Source organism: Lacerta agilis, chromosome 1, assembly GCF_009819535.1.
Source record: "Lacerta agilis isolate rLacAgi1 chromosome 1, rLacAgi1.pri, whole genome shotgun sequence".
NCBI classification, from domain to species: domain Eukaryota; kingdom Metazoa; phylum Chordata; class Lepidosauria; order Squamata; family Lacertidae; genus Lacerta; species Lacerta agilis.
Genome location: NC_046312.1, coordinates 3,236,339 through 3,257,246, shown reverse-complemented (window position 1 = coordinate 3,257,246; position 20,908 = coordinate 3,236,339). Strand labels below are relative to the sequence as shown.

The following is a 20,908-nucleotide window of genomic DNA, read 5'->3' as shown; positions in this document are numbered from 1 at the left end:
ATTTGAAGGTGAGGGTGAAGCAGTCGTGCCAAAGTCTTTGTGGGTACACACTGGGCAGATTTCAATTCTGTCTCCCGGTCTTCTCTGGCATGTGTCCGAACAGGATGCTGGAGTAAGTGGGCCTTCTTTGGCCTGATCCAGCAGCCAGGCCCGTCTTACGCTCTCATGTTCTTACCTTCTCCGATTATAAATATCCACAGTGCTTTTGTAGATCCTGCTTTCTGTTGAACTAAGAGGTTTTGCCTCCTCTCTCCCCACTTTCCTCTCCCCCACCTCCTTTTCTTTTCTACTGTGTTTTTCTCTGTGGCCAAAGCTGTTAAATCCTTGCATACAACCAGGCTGGCGTTTTCTGCAGTGGCTTCTAGGGCCAGGCAATTGACAAGGAGAGGAGCATGCAGGAAATGCAGGGCTTCTGGCGTAGCGTCTGGCATTTGCTGCGGCTTTGGGCGTGATCGGAGCTGGCTCGGGCACAGCTGCATTCCAGTCGGCTGCAGAGGAGCCCAGAGGCCGGCCCAGGGGCACCACATCACAGTCACCTGGGCAGACGAAGCCGGGTTGCTCATGGTCCCAAACGCCCAAAGAGAGGGAGCGTATCTGCCCCTCCAGCAGAGCGTCACGTTCTGCTCAGCACCGTAAACAGGAAATGCTTGGGGTTTTTGGAGGCTTGGAAGGCTGGATAATGTCACTGCCATGCAGAAAGAAAAAGGAGCTGTGGCTTTTGGGCCGCTTTCCGTCCTCTTGGGCTCGTCCAGAAAAAACACAGCGCTGATTTATGGCCTCCCGTCAAGGGGTCAGCTCTGTGTGAAAGGTCCGCCGTGGCCCGCCAGCCTTCTGCTGGAGGAATATTTGCTTTAAAGCTGCATAAACATAAAAGTTGCATGCAGATGACCGTATTGCTCGATTGCTTTCTCCCTGTCTCTCCCCACACTCCCCAAAAATAATTACAGAGGGAGAGAGCTCTCCAGATCTTTTTCCAGTGTTGCACATATGTATTTTCCCTGTCGTGGGTCTGGCTCTTGATCTATTTAGCCCAGGGCTGAACCATCCAAGGTTTTCTGGAGAGATTTTATTCTCAAGCCTGGATATTTTTTTACTGGGGAGATCAGGGATTGAACCTGAGGCTGTGTGTGCAAAACTTGTTCTCTGCCACTGAGTGATGGGCCCAATCCTTTTGGGGGGGGAGGAGCGCCTCTTTTCCCTGTCCCTTCAGGAACACTTTTTAAAAGCCATTCCTAAATCCTCTTCATTGTTCCTCCACTACCATGACTCTGACCATCCCCACTCATTGTGGGCCCCAGACCTGGGCTGGTCGCCAGAAATAATGTGGTCATGGGAGGGCCTAAGGAAACATTGGGAGCATTGTAAGTCAGCGGGAGACGGCATTGACCTGAAGGCAAGAACTTAGAAGACGTTTCAGTCGAAGTTACCGGGTTTTGCGTCTCAGGGCACTAGTAATCCGGGAGGGCGAGGGAGAGCGCTTGCTCACCCCATTGTTTATTTGCTTAAAACTCTGTGGGTTTTTTTTTATTTAAAAATGAATAAATTCCAAGACTTTATCGTGACGTTAAAGTAGAAAACATGAAATGAAATAAAGAAGGGGGCATAAAGCAGTACCGAGAAATGAAACCAAAGCAAACCGGGGTTCACAGCCATTAGCTCATAAAATAAAGTACATTCTCGGGAGGCTACACCGTTGAGTTAGATGTTGCAACCCAAAATGGCCTGATACAGAAAGAGTACAAACGTACTGGCCCTTCCTTGGTGTGCTCATCCCATCTCTAGAGCCCCGGGGAAGCCATTGTGTGAGGGGCGTCCTCACCTTCCGCTTGGGAGGCCGGTGGGCAGGGTTGCTTCAGGAGGAGGCGATGTCGGCTCTTCCCTCTGTAGCTCAGTGGCAGAGCATTGGATCTGCTGGCAGGAAGCCCCGGGTTCAGCCCACAGCAGCGTCTCCAGGCAGGCCTGGGATTGTCCGCTGCCTGAAGCCCTGGAGAGGCTCTGCCAGCCAGTGTAGACCGTGCCGGGGTAGACGGACCAACGGTCTGACTCAGGGTAAGGCAGCTTCCTGTGTTCCTCTCCTCCCTGCAGTGGGGGGCTAGTACCACGTAAGGATTATCTATTGCATTATCGTTGTTGTTTGTAGAGTTGGAAGGGGCCCGGAGGATCATCTAGTCCAACCCCCTGCAATGCAAGAATATGCAGGTGTCCCATACGGGGATCGAACCTGGAACCTTGGCATTATCAGCACCATGCTCTAGCCAGTTGAGCTATCCAGACTGCCTCTGTTGCTGTTATTACATTTATATCTGACCATTCCTCCAGGGAGCTTAAGGTGGCAAACATGATTCTCTAGCTCCCTTAGTTAGTTAGTTAGTTAGTTAGTTATTATTTTATTTTATTTTATTTTATTTTTTTACCCTCACAACTGCCCCATGAGGTAGGCTCAGCTGAGAGACAGCTACTGGGCCAAGCTCCCACCCAGTGAGCTTCATTGCTGAGTGGAGATTCGAACCCTGGACTCTCTGCTCCCAGCCTGGCGTTCTAAATCACTGCACCACGCTGACTCTGGGCTCTCTCTTAAGGAGCTCAGGGTGGCAGGTTAAAATGAGAGATAATTGCCAGTCCACCCACCCTGGGCGGGGTGGGGGGAGGCCTGTTCATTTTCCTCAATGTTAAGGCTGAACCCAGAGCTCTCAGGGAAATGCAGAACTGCAGCAACATGCTGACTCTTCAACAGATGCTCCCCTCTCTCTGCCGTAACATGCACTGCTCTTGTAAACTTTATTTTTCAAGGGGTGAGGCGCAGAGGTAGAAACCAGACTCTTTAACTCCTCTTGCAACCATCTTTCCCCTGTAAGCTGAGATCTGACCTGTTACGAATAATAATAACTAAATTTGTATACTGCCCTTCATCCAAAGATCTCAGGGCAGTTCACAGCGTAAAAATACTTTAAAATGCAGAATAAAACCACAAAGTACTGTTACGGAAATTACCGGGTCGAGAAGGCTCAGCTCCCGGTCCTACGGAGGAAGCCCGTGGTTCGCTGCGGAGGCAATGGAGACCAGCCGGAGATTGGAGCAAAAGCAAAGGAGTTTATTGCGCAACAAGGTTCAGGAGGATCCGAACCCCGAACAAAGGGTGTCACGGACTTTTAAAACTTCCCGCCATTGCCCAGAATACACAGCGAAATACATCATAGAAACGTCAGAGATGGGGAGGGGAGAGAGGAGGTTACAGTAAAATTTACATAGGGGAAAAACAAGTTTTGCATATCAGGAAGGATGGCAGGAACCGGTGAATGGATCTAGGGTGGGTGTAATACACATTGAAGGTTTCTTCTGCGTCAGGACAATAGAAAGCTCCTAGGAGGATGTCTGCTGCCATGGTAGCTGATGGATGGGTGCTTGACTGGATTATCGGGAGGGGTGTATCTCCTCCTGCGGACGTGACTCGCTGCTTAGGGGATTATGAAAGCCACTGAGTGGAGAGTCCAAAAATTATGCAGTATCGAAATAATATACTTCTGATGATCGGAGGATGGCGGGGACCGAGGGGTTAGAAAGGTTATTTTACAAGGAGCAAATAGACACCCGAATCAGGCAAATCGGACACTGCGTTCAGGAGTTGTGGATTTTTACAATAATAAATATTTCGAGCTGTCAAAATTGGGCCACCCAGCGTCTAAATTGTCCATTTGATACATTGTTGCAAGTTATAATTAATAGTTTCCCCAACTGGTTACATTTTGGTTTCGATTCCATTGTTCTCCCAGCAGGGAGCCTGTCAAAACCCACTTAGTGTTCAGTCAAGCGTGAAGGTGATGATTGAATCATAGTAGCTGTTCTGAACGTTCCATTTTGCAGGCTGAGCTGAATGCATGCTCCTGATTGGTGGGTTTGCCGTTCATTGAGAAAATGGACGATACGAGGAGCGCTTGACAGGAGGCTTCTCGGAGGGTTTTCGGGGCGCAGATCGGAACATTTTGGGGATGCCCTTTATCGCGAGGGCTTGTGTGGTGCTTGTGCGACTTATGTGAAGGGGTACCCGCTCATCGTCGGGGGGGGGGAAAGGAAGAAAAGAGGCTTCCAGGTCCCGCATTTGGCAGCGCGGGAGTCCCGCGAGGAGGCTGCGCGGTGGGGGAAGGTGGTGGCTGGAATTTTCCCTAACAGTCCCGCATTTGGAGATAAGATTTGTATCTGGTTCGCAGAACCACAAATCCTTTTCTCCACACCTACACCTTCGAGACTTGGTACTCACCTCCCCCACGCGCCTCGGCTGGTCGTATTTCAGGGAGAGCGGGCCGGTCATGGTTGGATGCCAACATCGGGTGCAGGCACGGTGGGCTGTCAAAAGCCAGCTGATCGGAGAGTATGATGAGCTGTCTCACGGCTGTCAAAGTGGCAGGTAGTCACACTGGCGAGCTGTCAAAGGTGGCCAACGAGGAGACAGGATGTGCTGTCAAATAGCTGTCAAACAGCTGTCAAACGGTAAGCAGGTAGACCAAGGCAAGCTGTCAAAGTGGTGAGTCCGAAAATGTGGTGAACTGTCAAAAGGCTGTCAAACGCCAAGCAGTCAGAATAGGGCAAGCTGTCAAAGCGGTAAGTCCGAAAATGTGGAGAACTGTCAAAAAGCTGTCAAAGCGGTAAGTCCGAAAATGTGGAGAACTGTCAAAAAGCTGTCAAAAGCTGTCAATAGCGGCAAGTCCAAAAACACGGAGAGCTGTCAAACAGCTGTCAAAAGCTGTCAATAGCGGCAAGTCCAAAAACACGGAGAGCTGTCAAACAGCTGTCAAAAGCTGTCAATAGCGGCAAGTCCAAAAACACGGAGAGCTGTCAAACAGCTGTCAAAAGCTGTCAATAGCGGCAAGTCCAAAAACACAAGCAGGAACGATGCCTGAAGACTTGGGAACGGTGACACAGGGACTGGGGCGCGGTAGACAGGATCTGGGGTACAACGAACAGGAACTGGGGTACGATGAACAGGAACTGGGGTGCGACGAGCAGGAACTGGGGTGCGACGAGCAGGAACTGGGGTGCGACGAACAGGAACTGGGGTGCGACGAACAGGAACTGGGGTGCGACGAGCAGGAACTGGGGTACGACGACCAGGAACTGGGGTGCGATGCTGGGGTGCGGTGAACAGGAACTGGGGTGCGACGAGCAGGAACTGGGGTGCGACGAGCAGGAACTGGGGTACGACGACCAGGAACTGGGGTGCGATGCTGGGGTGCGGTGAACAGGAACTGGGGTGCGACGAGCAGGAACTGGGGTACGACGACCAGGAACTGGGGTGCGATGCTGGGGTGCGGTGAACAGGAACTGGGGTGCGACGAGCAGGAACTGGGGTACGACGACCAGGAACTGGGGTGCGATGCTGGGGTGCGGTGAACAGGAACTGGGGTGCGATGCTGGGGTGAGTTGCTAGGGTGCGTTGCTGGGGTGCGTTGCTGGGGTGCGTTGCTGGGGTGCGACGAACAGGAACTGGGGTGCGATGGGCTGTACCCCCGGGTATACGAGGGGTGGGAATTGAGCGCAGTCCAAAGGGGAAGGGCTTCAAGGTCCTGTTGGGGCTCTCCTTATGTTCTCAAGTTGGAAGGAGGGGCTTGAACGAATTGCGGGTTAGTTTGAGCTGGCAGAGGGGCACGGAAAGGATTTGGAGGGTGTGACTCTGCGGTTGGTTGGGCCACCGAGACCTGGGTGCCTTGGGGTGGCCAATTCCCTTGGGGATGAGGTGGCACCATTTGCTGGTTCTCATAACTCTGGGCCCAAGGGGGGGTGCGAAGGAAAGGTGGAGTATGGTGAGTTTCCTCTGGGGAATGGGTAAGAGTTGGTTTCAACCCATGGGCTCCCCGGGTATAAATATGGGCAGTTTCGTCTTAGGTGCCCTGGTTGAAAACACAGATGACAAAGGCCAGTGGATGGGCCCCAGGGTCGTGGCATGGATGGGCTTGCATTCAATCCTCCCCCTCTTTCTCGCCCCCTGCCTCCTCCCCTGGCCGGGAACCCTGGAGCTGGGAAGCAAGGGGTTTCCATACTGAGGGCAAGCACTCCCTCTTCCTCTGTCCTGGTGTCCGTCCTTTTCTTTTCGTCCCGGTTGTTAAAGACGGACTTGGCGATGGACAGTATTTCGCTAAAAGTTTTCCCATCGTAGCCAACTAGGAGATTTAAGGCTTTCCTTATATCTGGCGTTGCTTGGTCTTTAAAAAAGCCTTTTACTATTATATCATGGTGCGGATTCTCGGGGTCTATTCCGCCCCAGGTTTTAATAGCCGCCACCAACCTAGAATAATAGTCCGACGGGTGTTCATTGGGACCCTGGATCACAGTCTGAACTTTAGTCCAGTTTATGGAGCGCTGCCCTGAAGCTTTAATGCCGTCTAAGATGGCCTTTTTAAACAGGTTCAGACACCAGACGCCATTAGGGGTATTGAAGTCCCAAGCAGGGTTGGGTTCAATACGGAGATCCCTAGGTGTCAGGGCCTCCACCCCTTGAGGTCTTCCTTCTTGGTAGTTTTCCTGGTTTAGGGCTTCTTCAGCCTTACTGAGAATGTCAGCCTTCTCAGCCTCATTGAATAGGGCATTTAAGAGTACGTGGACATCCGTCCAAGAAGGGTGATGGGAAGAGAAGATTGTAGCGATTTGCCGGTGGCACTTGTCAGGGTCATCCCTCAAAGAGGGCATCACGTTTGCCCAGTTTACTAAGTCTGCAGTCCGGAAGGGCTGGTGGGTGTAAATCATCCGTGGGGCCCCATCCGGAGTTGCAGGAGGGATGGGGAAGGCACGTAGGGGCATCTGGTAGGAGGCCGCTTGGTGATTGATTCCCCCACTCCCTTTAGCCTTTCCCTTTACTGGCTGCCGGGAAGCAGATGGCGAAAAGGCACCCTGGATGCGGATGGCAAGGTCCTTAGCAGTCTGCACCATAGAGCGGGTGGTCATGCCCTCCACGTTCTCAAGAAGATTGGAGTGGGGCGACAGAGTATAAGCAGCGTGGTCACTGACTGGCGTTAAGACCGGGTCAGGTTCCATTTGGTCGTTGGATACTGTGGCTATCTCTTCCTGGTCCATGGGTTGGACTATTAGCTGCCCGCCTTGAGCTCCTGCCTGATTGTTCGGGTCTGCATCATTTTCGGGTCCCGGGAGATTATTTTGCCCAGGGACATCATTCTGTGCAGGGGGAGCTGTGGGTGCTTGTCTGGGTCTATTATAGTATAGCGCCATGGCCTGATCCATAGAGTCATCGTCCGATGGATCCTCATAAGGGGGCGGTGCAGGACCTCCCTTGGGTTTCCTAGAGGCTTTCTTAGGAGGTTTTATCATAGGCATCTGGAGAGCCGGGGAATCCTTCAGAGTAGTGAGGATTTGATATACGACCTCAAAAGCTTTTAGGTAGTCCAATTGGCGGGGTCTTTCCTCTAGTAAGTGCTTCTTTAGAGCATTCAAACGATCCTGGTTGAAGGATCCCTCCGGTGGCCAGCGGAGTTCAGATGTCATTTTATCAGTAAAAGATGGCCAGGTGTTTTCGCAGAGTTCTTGCAACTTCTGCCTGGATAATATTTCTGAGCCCGGAATCTCTTTCCAGTGATCTAGTACAAACTCGAGGGGGGAGTCGGGTTCCGGCTGGGCAAAAGAAGGCTTGCAAGAAGCCTTCCTCCCAGCGGAAGTACGACTGGGCTTCGAAGCCTTGGCGCCCATTGTTCCTTGGTTTTAAGAGGAACCTGGGGTTTTGGAAAGGAGGAATGGGAAAGGTATCTTAGTAAGTCAGGTTTTCTTGCTAAGGGAGTGGGACAGGGGGGTTTCTTAACATAAGCAAAATACAGTACACGACGTTCCAATAATCTAGCCTGGTCCCTTGCGTTCACTAGTTCGGCTAGCGGGGCGGCTGACCAGGGGGATCTACTCTAAACTACCTCTTCCTTTCCTTTTTCCTGGAGCTCCCTTTTCCTCTTCCTTTCTCTTCCATTTCTTCTCATCTATTCCTACTTCTCAACCCCCATTTCCACCCATTACAGGGTACCCCCCACCTGGCAACCTCCTGCCTATCGTTAACAGCTAAGGAAGGGAACCCTACTGGACGCCTGCCACTGCAGTGCCAGATCGGGCAGCCCTTTAAATAGAGTTAAACGGTCCGGAAAAACCTCCCTTGCGTTCGGAAGCGGGCTCACGCACGACCAGCGTGTTTTACATGGCCCGACCGGGGCGGCTGAGGTTTAGGATAGTGCAGAGAAGTCCTTTGCCCCTTGGCAGCTGGCAAAGTAGAAAAGGAGCCCAGTCCCTTGCGTTCGTTAGACCAGCTAACGGGGCGGCTGACTGGGTATTGGAGAAAAAGAGATAGAGCTCAGGACTCCCCTTTCGAGTTGAGCAGCAGTCCACGGGACAGACTGAGAGACAGGCAAGAAATGATAGGCAAGAGAGCAGTAGATTGCGGTTGCCAGGCTTACCTCCCCCCTCCCCCCAATCACCAGTGCACTGGATTTATACTTACGCGTCTTCCACCGCGATCCGCTGGATCGTTGGAGACGAAGCCGGCTGAACTTTGCCTTTGCTCCCCGGTTGGCTCCCCTTGAGACCTGCAATTACCGCCCGGAGGATGGCCAGGGATCCGTCGAGTCTCCACGGGAGAAAAGGGTCCCGTTGCCGGCTGAAGGCTCGGTGGGGGTCCCCAGCCACCACGGGAGAACGCAGATCCCGGGTTTCGGCACCAAGACTGTTACGGAAATTACCGGGTCGAGAAGGCTCAGCTCCCGGTCCTACGGAGGAAGCCCGTGGTTCGCTGCGGAGGCAATGGAGACCAGCCGGAGATTGGAGCAAAAGCAAAGGAGTTTATTGCGCAACAAGGTTCAGGAGGATCCGAACCCCGAACAAAGGGTGTCACGGACTTTTAAAACTTCCCGCCATTGCCCAGAATACACAGCGAAATACATCATAGAAACGTCAGAGATGGGGAGGGGAGAGAGGAGGTTACAGTAAAATTTACATAGGGGAAAAACAAGTTTTGCATATCAGGAAGGATGGCAGGAACCGGTGAATGGATCTAGGGTGGGTGTAATACACATTGAAGGTTTCTTCTGCGTCAGGACAATAGAAAGCTCCTAGGAGGATGTCTGCTGCCATGGTAGCTGATGGATGGGTGCTTGACTGGATTATCGGGAGGGGTGTATCTCCTCCTGCGGACGTGACTCGCTGCTTAGGGGATTATGAAAGCCACTGAGTGGAGAGTCCAAAAATTATGCAGTATCGAAATAATATACTTCTGATGATCGGAGGATGGCGGGGACCGAGGGGTTAGAAAGGTTATTTTACAAGGAGCAAATAGACACCCGAATCAGGCAAATCGGACACTGCGTTCAGGAGTTGTGGATTTTTACAATAATAAATATTTCGAGCTGTCAAAATTGGGCCACCCAGCGTCTAAATTGTCCATTTGATACATTGTTGCAAGTTATAATTAATAGTTTCCCCAACTGGTTACATTTTGGTTTCGATTCCATTGTTCTCCCAGCAGGGAGCCTGTCAAAACCCACTTAGTGTTCAGTCAAGCGTGAAGGTGATGATTGAATCATAGTAGCTGTTCTGAACGTTCCATTTTGCAGGCTGAGCTGAATGCATGCTCCTGATTGGTGGGTTTGCCGTTCATTGAGAAAATGGACGATACGAGGAGCGCTTGACAGGAGGCTTCTCGGAGGGTTTTCGGGGCGCAGATCGGAACATTTTGGGGATGCCCTTTATCGCGAGGGCTTGTGTGGTGCTTGTGCGACTTATGTGAAGGGGTACCCGCTCATCGTCGGGGGGGGAAAGGAAGAAAAGAGGCTTCCAGGTCCCGCATTTGGCAGCGCGGGAGTCCCGCGAGGAGGCTGCGCGGTGGGGGAAGGTGGTGGCTGGAATTTTCCCTAACAGTACATAATACTGTAATAATAATTTTTAAAAACTAATAAACACATTTAAAAGGGCAGGGACTATTAATCAGGCCTGGTTGAAAAAGAGCGTTTTCGCCTGGCGCTTAAAGGTGTCTAATGAAGACACCAGCCTGGGAAGAGCATTTCGCAAAGAGGGAACCACTGCAGAAAAGGCCTGTTCTCGTGCTGCCTCCCTCCAGGCCTCTCGTGACCTACCTGCTCAGCCACACAGAATCTGTGACTCTTCAAGATATGACGGCCAGATTGTAACTTATCTCCCTTCCCCTTGGGGCTTTTGACAGCCAAGCTCTGCCACTCCCTTGAGCTCGCCTTCCTAATTCAGATTGCCTGATTGCCACAGGTTGTCTCGCTGCTCCCATCCCATGGCAGGGAGAAAGCAGATACAGTCATACCTCGGGTTACGGCCGCTTCAGGTTGTGCGATTTCGGGTTGCGCACCGCGCCGAACCCGGAAGTAATGGAACGGGTTACTTCCGGGTTTCGGCGCATGCACAGAAGCGCCAAATTGCATCATGCGGCGCAGGTTGCAAACGCTGCGGGTTGCGAACACACCTCCCGCACGGATTGTGTTCGCAACCAAAGCGTCCACTGTAGAGAAAAGCTTTTCTCTCTCTTTCTCTCATGACACTAGAACTGAATGTTGGTAGGCACTTAAAAGGAAGCGCTTATTAACACAGCGGGTAGTTAAACTATGGAACTCCCTGCTGCAGGAGGCAGCGATGGCCACCAACCTGGATAGCTTTCAGAGGATTATTCAAGTTGATGAAGGAGAAGGCCATCAATGGCTACTAGCCGTGACAGCTGTGATGGAAACCACAGGAGGGGAGAGGGCTCATGTGCTTGGATCCTGCTTGTAGCTTCCCACGGGCATCTGGCCGGCCACTGTGAGAAGAGGATGCCGGACAAGATGGGCCATAGGCCTGATCCAGCAGACCCTTCTTACATTCTAGGAGCAGGATCCCGCGCACACCGGGTGTTAGTTTTGCAGGGGTTTCGTTTTCCCCACCCCACCCTTCTGCCACCACCCAGCCTTGACAGATCCAGCTATGGATTACGGTAGCATTTTCATCCTTTAAATCAAGTGTTTCTCAAACCTGGGTTCCCGGCTCTTGCTGGACTACAACTCCCACCATCCCTAGCTAGCAGGGCCCAGTGGCCAGGGATGATAGGAGTTGTAGTCCCAACAACATCCAGGGACCCAGGTTTGAGAAACAACTGCTCAGTCAGGCTAAAGAAAGTCAGGTGGGATTAGAGAGCGGTTGTCACACGGTGCGGAAGCCAGTGAGGTACCATCCAGGGCCTGGGTGGCGGCGCCAGACTTGTGAGGTTGCCCTGGGCATGCTGCTCCCTCTCAGCTTCTGCCCTCAGCCCCCAGTCTGCAGCGTGGGGGGGAGTGATCCTGGCCTGCCTTGCAGAGTTCTTTCAAGAATTGCTTTGATCAGGTATGTGAAGAAGTCCTTTGTCATAAATGCTGGTGGTTTTGTACAGAATTTCAGAAGCTTCTGGGGTCTCCTCCTTGGATTGATTTCCCCCACGTAGCTGCTCTACAAATCACAATCCCGGAGTCTTCAGCCCTACTAAATTTTATTTTATTTTTAAAAAAGAAAGAAAATAATTTTATCAACGTTTTGTCTAGGGGGCTTCTTACCAAATTTGGCGACGGCCACGAAGACGCTGAGGAGTGAGTGATTTCTTTCTTGACGTTTGACTTTCCTCTCTCATTCTCTCTCCTTAACTGCCTAACAGAGTTGGCTTTCTTTAACAATGTCTCAGTGACCCTCAGAGACCCTAAAGGGCCTGGTGCTTCTCCTGAGTGGGCTGGGAAACCCCGTCTTTCCTTTCAGCCCAGCCTTTCTAAACTGTTCTGCAGGCAGAGAGTACCTGAGATGTTTAGAGCAGTTAGAATCATCGAATTGTAGAGTTGGGAGGGACCCCCAAGGCTCATCCAGTCCAGCCTTCTGCCGTAGAGCAAGAAAACGCAATGCAGGTCATAAAACAACATAAAAACCAAACACCATTTTAAAAAAAAAAATCCGTAGAAGTAAAATGTACTGATTTGGGTAGGCCTGGGGAGAAAAGGGGAGCTTTCAGTAAACATCGAAAATATAACAATGTTTGGACTTGCTTCACTTCTGAGGGAAGAGGGTTCCGGAGAACGTGGTGCCTTTTCTGCCTCCATGCGCAGAAGGGAGCATTTTGGCTCTGGAAAGGAAGCTTCTCAGGGCTTCTCTCACTTCCCACCTGCAACGCGATGCCGGTGCAGCGCTCATTCGGTTTCCATGTGCAGACCTCTCAAAAAGTGTAGCTTGCTTTGCAAAATTTGTGACGCCATCTGCAAAGCTATTAACACACTGTCCCACCAAAAATATGTTGTTCTTCCGATGGCTTTTATTTTTGCCATCTGGCAAAATAATTCTGAAAATTGAAGAATGGCAAGGCTGGAGTAATTAGAGGATGTGCTTTCTCTGTGCTTAAAAAAAAAACACAAAACACCCCGAAACTTTGCATTATGCTAACCCCATGGGTCCCCAAACTAAGGCCCAGGGGCCAGATGCGGCCCAATCACCTTCTAAATGCGGCCCACGGACGGTCCGGGAATCAGCGTGTTTTTACATGAGTAGAATGTGTCCTTTTATTTAAAATGCATCTCTGGGTTATTTGTGGGGCATAGGAATTCGTTCATGTTTTTTTTTTTTCAAAATATAGTCCTGCCCACCACAAGGTCTGAGGGACAGTGGACCAGCCCCATTTGCTGACCCCTGTGCTAACCACAGTTCAGTCCTGTGCAGAGTTTTCAGACCACGAGTGGTGAAGAGATCAGAATTGGACGAGTTTACAGATCGCAGGGTTTGTGGAGCTGGCCTATGACTGGACGCCCACATTCAGATTTGACAGGGGGAGAGGGAAGAGATGTGGGACAGTCACAGTCCTGATCTCGTCACCATACCTTAGCCCCAGGTGTCTGTAGGGCTTCCTGTGCCAAAGAAAAACCAAGATCATGCAATCTGTATAAGTCAAGCACATCTGCCCCATTGAAGCTGGATTTTGGAAGCTTCAGGGCAGACAGCAACAGAAAAGTCCTTCACGCTGCACATAGTTAAACTCTGCAGTTCGCTCCCAGAAGATGTAGGGATAGCTACCAGCACACACAGAGAGCCTTGTGTGCATCTGAGAAACCCCAGAGGGATTTGAGAGGCTGCTCCCATTTTCAGGGCCCCACAGAAGTGAAACATTTTCTGGTATGTGACAGATATTGGTGGGAGGAGAGGGGAAACCCCACCAAGAAAGGTTGCCTTCCGCCATGTGTTTCATCCTGCTGGTTTTCTGCGGCCTTCACTAACATCCCTCCTTTTAAAAGTGACTTTCTGCAACAAGAGGCTTTTGGTTTTGGGAAAACGAAACGATAGCTAACCTTCCTTTTGAAAACCTGCGTGCACATCAAAGCTAGGTGGGAAGGAATACAATTTTTGTTCACTTTTCCTCTTGTTTCTTTTTAGATCAACGCTGAAAAGGGGAGGACCCCCGCCACTACCTCCAAAGGTGAGCGAACGCCGCAGCTGTTTGACGTGTGCCTCCAGGCGGGAATGCTCAAAAGGGTGTGCGTGGAGTGGACTGAACCGGTTAGCAAAGAGAGGGGGCAGACCAGTGGGGCAAAAGAGGGCAGCAGCAGGGGGCAGGAGGAGAGGCCGAGCTTTGCTGCCTGTGGCATTTCTTCAGGCCAGCTATTGCGGAAGGCGAGCGCTAGTTGTTGTTGTTGTTGTTGTTCAGTCGTTCAGTCGTGTCCGACTCTTCGTGACCCCATGGACCAGAGCACGCCAGGCACGCCTATCCTTCACTGCCTCCCGCAGTTTGGCCAAACTCATGTTAGTAGCTTCGAGAACACTGTCCAGCCATCTCATCCTCTGTCGTCCCCTTCTCCTTGTGCCCTCCATCTTTCCCAACATCAGGATCTTTTCTAGGGAGTCTTCTCTTCTCATGAGGTGGCCAAAGTACTGGAGCCTCAACTTCAGGATCTGTCCTTCTAGTGAGCACTCAGGGCTCCATTGTCCATGGAGTTTTCTTGGCAGGGATACTGGAGCGGCTTGCCAGTTCCTTCTCCAGGTGGATCACGTTTGGTCCAAACTCTCCACTATGACCTGTCCATCTTGACCTGTCCATAGCTTCCCTGAGTAATTCAAGCCCTTTCGCCACGACAAGGCAGTGATCCATGAAGGGGCGAGCGCTAGTACATCAAAACAAAACAAAAAATTAAAAAATTCCTTCCAGTAGCACCTTAGAGACCAGCTAAGTTTGTTATTGGTATGAGCTTTCGTGTGCATGCACACTTCTTCAGATACACTGAAACAGAAGTCACCAGATCCTTATATATAGTGAGAGAGTGAGGAGGGGTATTACTCAGAAGGGTGGTGGGAATGGGGGATTGCCTGATAGGTGTGGAAAACCTATTGACGACTTCTAACATTGTGTATGCCATCAAATGCCAACAGTGCCCTTCAGCTCTCTATATTGGATAAACAGGCCAAACCCTACACCAAAGGATAAATGGACATAAATCTGACATCAGGAATCACAAGACAGAGAAACCAGTAGGAGAACACTTCAGTCTCCCAGGACATACTATACAAGATCTCAAAGTAGCTGTCTTATTACAAAGGAATTTCAGAAATAGACTGGAAAGAGAAGTTGCTGAATTGCAACTTATTACCAAACTTAAAACCATGGAGAGACCTGGTCTGAATAGAGACATTGGATTCTTATCTCGTTATACATGACAAAGCTATTTTTAACCATCTCACCCCTTGCTTTTTCCTGTAAGACCAATTGCAGTTGTCAACAGGTTTACCACACCCATCAGCCAACTACCCATTCCCACCACCCTTCTGAGTAATACCCCTCCCCACCCTCTCACTATATATAAGGGTCTGGTGACTTCTGTTTCAGTGTATCTGAAGAAGTGTGCATGCACACGAAAGCTCATACCAAGAACAAACTTAGTTGGTCTCTAAGGTGCTACTGGAAGGAATTTTTTTATTTTTAATTTTGTTTCAACCATGGCAGACCACACGGCTACCTACCTGTAGCTAGTAGATCAGATTGCAAAGAAGCTGCCATCTCCATACTCAGCGGCTTCCATTGCCAGAGCCGGTGCTGTTACGTAACACGCATTCTGCCTTTCTAAGAACTCGATCTTTTTGTGTGGCGCCACCTACAGTGTGGAACTCCCTGCCTCTTGATACCATACCCTGTTCAGCGCCTGCTGAAAACAGTCATGTGTAGAGAAGCCTACCCTGATGTTTAGAAAGCTGGTGGCAAACTTTAATCTGTTTTTGGTCCATTGTCGTTTTAAAATTATTACTTTGGTGCACATTTTTATTCTTATTTATTTATGGTTTAAATTTTTAATAAAGGTTTAAAATATGAATGAAAGAATGAAAGAAAAAGAAAAAACATTACTTTTAATTTGTCTTATTGATATATTTTGGTGCTTTATCTTTTTTGGAAATTACTTTGGTTGGTTGGTTTATTTAACAATCAAGCGCTGCATAAATGTTCTGAAATCAATCAATCAATCAATCTGTTTCGCTCTCTGTGTCTTCCTGCTCTAGCCCAGGCTCAGTATCTACCAAGAGGAAGGCCTCGCAGATGATGAGAAGTCCCAGACGATCAAGTATTGCCCTGACCCTCATGGCCAAGCCCCACCGTCTCACCGGAGACAGAGCATCCCGGTGTGCGGACCTCAGACGGAGCCCTCCCCCATTGGGATGACCAGCAGCGTCAGCAGTCCTGGTCTGCTCACCACCAGGTACAGCGACTTGGGTGAGTACCCTCGTCCTGGAAGGGCCGCCTGCCCTGCCGCTTTTGGCTGTGTGCAGAACCATCGCAGCCGCCCCACAAGATACCTGGGACTGCGGGGGAAACGTTAGAGGCAGCCTCCACTGTCAGTTTCCGAAGGTGATGCTGCCAAATTAAGACTCGGCTCCTTTGTGCTCCCATGCAGTTGCACTGAGAACAGTCTGGGGGAGAGGAAGGTTTTGTGGTTTTTTCCCCTGTGGCTCCATGCCACTGACCTGCAAACGTCCCATTTCCCTTCAGTCCAGCGTGGTTCATTCTTTTGCTTGGGGTGCACAGTACAGCTGCACCAGAGTGCAGAAGGAGCTGGCGTTTTCGTTTCTGCTTTCAAGGCAGAAGCTTTTCAAGCGGGCTTCTTAAATCATCCGAATCATCTGAAGGGTGCCAATTAAAAATATGGTCTGCAGTCAAAACAGACCGGGAGTTCACCATGTAGCATAGCTTGACATCTTGCGGCTGACCAGTAGCAAGGTGCCCCAGGCCAGAAGCTGGATTTTGCACCATTGCCTCCCCAATCTACATTCTACACTCTCCCCACCATTCCACCCTGTCCCAGTTTTTTTTTAAGCCCATGGACTGACCTTTAAAGCCCTAAACAGCCTCAGTCCTGTATACCTGAAGGAGTGTCTCCACCCGCATAGTTCTGCGCGGACACTGAGGTGCAGCTCCGAGGGTCTTCTGGCGGTTCCCTTATTGCGAGAAGTGATGTTACAGGGAAGCAGGCAGAGGGCCTTCTCGGTAGTGGCACCCGCTCTATGGAATGCCCTCCCAGCAGATGTCAAGGCAACTATTTTACTATTAAAAGACAACTGAAGGTGGCCCTGTTTAGGGAAGTTTTTTATGTTTGATGCTGTATTTTCTGGCTGCAAATTAATGATGAGCTGATTGCTGTATCGTACTTTTCAATGTATTTATTAGTTTTTACACGTTTTAGGCAATGCATGTACCGTATTTATTCGAGTCTAATGCGCCATCGGACGTAATGCTTGCCTCAATTATCAGAACCCTGAAGCCCAAAATAGGATTTGCCAGTGAATGTAGATGTGCCATCAAATCTAATGCGCACCTTGATTTCCGCAGCATAATTTGGCCAAAAATGGTGAGCATTAGATTTAGGTAAATACGGTATGTGTGTAACAATAAAACAACAATAGCAGAATAAACCACATAGACATTTTGATAAGAAAAGCGCATTGTCACATACACTAAAGACTTGATTTGATTTACTGATTTAAAGTATTTCTCTGCCTCTTTCCATTCAAATGAATCCCAAGGCAGCTTACAAACAATAAATAACAATAACGTAATGGAACATCACATCTGCAGCGTAAAGAATATAATGTTATTAACAAATCACCAGTAAAACAAACTATAAAAAGCTGCTAACAAGCCAGCAATTGAAAAATAGGCTGAGCGTCACCAGAATAGCATGTCATATTATATCATTAGCAAGTATATATACTAAAAACAATGTGAACGAAGCAGCAACTTAAATTTTTGCTTCTTTAGGCAACGGGGACACTGTGCCAAAGCTCGCGGAGGAGAATGCTGACGGCTTGGGCTACGTGCCACAGCTGCCGCGGAAAAAGGACAAGCGGGAATACCTGGTGGGTGGTTTTGCACTCGGCTCCCTTGCGTGGCCTCCTTGTAGCTGCTCGTTATTGCCTGGCTCCATCAATCTGTACCCAAGAACTGCTCTTATTCAGGGCTTTGGAAATCTAATTAATATTAGTAATGTTGATGATGATCCTGAATCAGGAGTGGTCATGTGTACCAGAATTTTTATTATTATTATTATTATTATTATTATTATTATTATTATTATTATTATTATATCATCTATCTATCTATCTAATTTGTATACTGCCCTGTACCCGCAAGTCTTAGGGCAGTTAATGTACAGGTAACAAGGACAAGGTAGCCTGATCCAAGCTTGACAACAGCAAGGTGCACATCGCTTTTGCGAAGCAACCGCATAATATTTCAGATTGGATTTGAATTTCACCCCTCTCCTTCTAAGGTGTTGCTCCCAAGGAGCAGTGTTTGCCTTCCAACGGTGGTTTGTGATACTCTTTTTTCCCCCTCCCATCCACAGAAGCCAGCAATCAATGGCCTCCCACCGACTCCAAAGGTGCTGGTAAGAAACCTTTTCGATTGTGGACAAGGAGCTGAAACAGCACATGTTGAGACTGCTCTGCATGTTGTGCCATTTCTAGCTTTGCTTAGCCCTGAGAGGAAGGGCCTGGACAGAGACGAATTCTCACTCTGCAGCTCCTTAACTTTAGCCCCCTGCCTTTGAGCCAGGCTCCCATCTCTGTTTCTTCTAACGGAGATCAGGGTTTGCAAAAGCATCTGTGCCGAGGGTCAGCAACGGCACCTGGCATACTGGAGCATATCCTGAGGTCTCCGCACCACTGCAGGGGCCCCCTCAGGCCGCCCCCTTGCTTGCTCCCTCCTCTGTTTCAGCCCTCTGCTCCAGCTTCCTGTTCATGCTTGCATGTGAGCTGGCTTTCCAGAGGCGGGGTGTGCATGCTGCCATGGGCCAGGAGCCGTCACTTTACAGCGGTGTTGATGTAGGGCAGCCCCCTTTCCCCCATCTTGAACAGGAGAGGGGGTGCTGGGTGGGCTCCCCAGGGTTTTACGGTGTCTCTGCCTCCACTTAATTATCCAATTTGCAGGAGAAAGAGATAAGAAGCGAAGGTCCTTGTGTGGCCTTGAAAGTCCTGTCCTGGCGCAACCGGTCATTTCTCTGGCCTCTGAGACATCCATTGGCCATTGCCTCCTCATCTGCTTTTTTCCTTTGTGTTTTCTAATGGTCAGAGGGACTAGAAACTTGCGTGTTGCATTTGCGCCAATGAAGACACCCCGTGGGGTTTTTTCTTTTTTGCCGTTCCAGATGGGAGCCTGCTTCTCCAAAGTGTTTGACGGCTGCCCTTTGAAGATCAACTGCGCCACATCCTGGATACACCCGGACACTAAAGGTGAGGGTGACTTTCCGTTTTTGAGCCGGGAAGGAGTTCACACCCCACCCCCAGTTGCGTTTCCAAAGAGGCTAAGCCAGTTTCCCCTCCGCCATGTTCTAGATCAGTATATCATCTTTGGCACGGAAGAAGGCATCTACACTCTGAACCTCAACGAGCTCCACGAAGCCACCATGGAACAGGTAGGGGAGAATTGCTCAGGGCCAGCGGGATCCTTCTGGGAGGCAGAGAGATGGGCAAAGCCCCCTTTCAGGATGGGGGACTAGGAGTGCCCTGTTCCGGGGCAGGCGGGCTGGACGGCCATTGTGGTTGGAGCAAAGCGCTGTCTAACCTTCCTTGCCCTAAGTCCCATCATCTCAAGAGACAGCGGTGGAAAACCTGTGGCCTCCAGGTGCTGCTGGACTCCAACTCTCATCATCCCAAGGTGTTGGCCACACTGCTTGGGGCAGATGCGAGTTGGAGGCCAGCAATACCTGGAGGGAAACAGGCTCCTCACCCTGAGAAAAATGCGGAACCAGCCATCGGAAGTTCCCCAGTTTTCCCAGCTAGTATCTGCAGCCATATGACTTAAGATCAGTCTTCCCCCAGCCTGTTGCCCTTCAGGTGGACCATCGTTTCTGCTGTTTTTTTTAATATATTTGGTTCCGATGTGTTGGTTCTCATTGTTTTTAGTTATTCAATATCATCTCGGGAGGTGATGAGCTCCCCCCATACTGGAGGCTTTTAAAAAGAAGTCAGGCAGCCCTCCATAAGGGAGGCTGAGGTTGCATCCTTCATTAGAGAGCCAGTGTGGTGTAGTGGTTAAGAGCGGTGGACTCGTAATCTGGTGAACTGGGTTCGCGTCTCCGCTCCTCCACATGCAGCTTCTGGGTGACCTTGGGCTAGTCACACTTCTCTGAAGTCTCTCAGCCCCACTCACCTCACAGAGTGTTTGTTGTGGGGGAGGAAGGGAAAGGAGAATGTGAGCCGCTTTGAGACTCCTTCGGGTAGTGATAAAGCGGGATATCAAATCCAACCTCTTCTTCTCTTCTTCCTCTGAGGTGGACTTTGTGGCCTCCCAAGTGTCTCCTTCCAACTGTAAATTTCTGTGGTCTGTGAGTCAGTCTGGAAGTGTGAGGGATAGAGAGAGGTTATATAAACTATGTTTATATTAAAATAAAACAGATTAAAGCCGAGTGTAACTCTGGAAAGCTTAATAGTAACCTCATGATCCAATGCATACTTATCTGGGTGTACACCCCATTCATCACAGCGGGACCTAACTTCTGAGTAAACATAGAATCATAGAGCTGGAAGGGACCAGAAAAATTAAACCTGGGAACCTGAGTTGCCAGAGACTGCCTTCCATGCTTCCTTTAACGCCTCCCCAGTTTTTCACCCACGGGAATCTCTTCCGCTCCTTTTTCTAGCTGTTTCCGCGGAGATGCACCTGGCTGTACGTGATCAACAATACCTTAATGTCACTCTCAGGTATGTCAGATGCTAAAGAAATGCACCGCAAAGCTTAAATGGGGGGTTGCAGGGGAATAGGATATTCTCCTAGGAAATCTTTCCTTTGGTGTGCTGAATTTAGTTTGGCTTACGGTAACGACACGGAAGTCATTTTTAATTTGTTTCTTTCTCTTTTGCTCTCTGCAATTTGCTTGGACCTCTCTGGATGTTTTGGGGCTGTCCTTTTTAGAAGGTAACCTTTTCCCACTCTGTATTCTTCGTTTTTATTCAGTACTGTATTTGCATTATTGTTGTAATATGCCAGAGTTTTGAGAAAGGCCACGTTTCTGTTACAGGGAGAACATTCCAGCTCTACTCTCATAACCTCATAGCTTTGTTTGAACAAGCCAAAAAAACAGGCCTTGCTGCTCATATTCAGACCCATCGATTCCCTGACAGAATATTGCCCAGGTAAACTAGCACTCTCTTACCTCTTGAACGCAGTATCAGGGCTAGCCAACACAATGCCTTCTAGAAGCTGTAGGGACTACAACTCCCATCAGCCCCAGCCAGCATGGGCAGTGGCCGAGGATGATGGGAGCTGTAGTGCATCAGTGTCTGGAGAGCACCATGTTCTCTGTACTGGCAATAAGTGCTCCTTCCCTTGTAAAAAATTTTTTAAGACAACACAGATTGTAAGCTCTTGGAATGGTTAGGGCGGCATATGTGTGTTTTC

The 20,908-nt window shown here is 49.8% G+C and overlaps 1 protein-coding gene across 3 annotated transcripts in view; it reads left to right on the top strand.

Annotated features, from left to right (window-relative positions):
* The window catches only part of MAP4K5 (mitogen-activated protein kinase kinase kinase kinase 5), a 95,493-nt gene that overhangs the window by 64,814 nt on the left and 9,771 nt on the right, over positions 1–20,908 (top strand). For 2 of the 3 annotated variants that reach the window (XM_033160731.1, XM_033160893.1), the window contains exons 16-25: positions 11,547–11,591; positions 13,408–13,450; positions 15,517–15,727; positions 17,270–17,367; positions 17,856–17,897; positions 18,657–18,741; positions 18,844–18,923; positions 20,151–20,211; positions 20,423–20,425; positions 20,529–20,643. In XM_033160731.1, coding sequence (XP_033016622.1) covers positions 11,547–11,591; positions 13,408–13,450; positions 15,517–15,727; positions 17,270–17,367; positions 17,856–17,897; positions 18,657–18,741; positions 18,844–18,923; positions 20,151–20,211; positions 20,423–20,425; positions 20,529–20,643 — 783 coding nt within the window. The remainder of the gene's footprint in view (positions 1–11,546; positions 11,592–13,407; positions 13,451–15,516; positions 15,728–17,269; positions 17,368–17,855; positions 17,898–18,656; positions 18,742–18,843; positions 18,924–20,150; positions 20,212–20,422; positions 20,426–20,528; positions 20,644–20,908) is intronic. The other variant, XM_033160813.1, reaches the window with a different exon arrangement.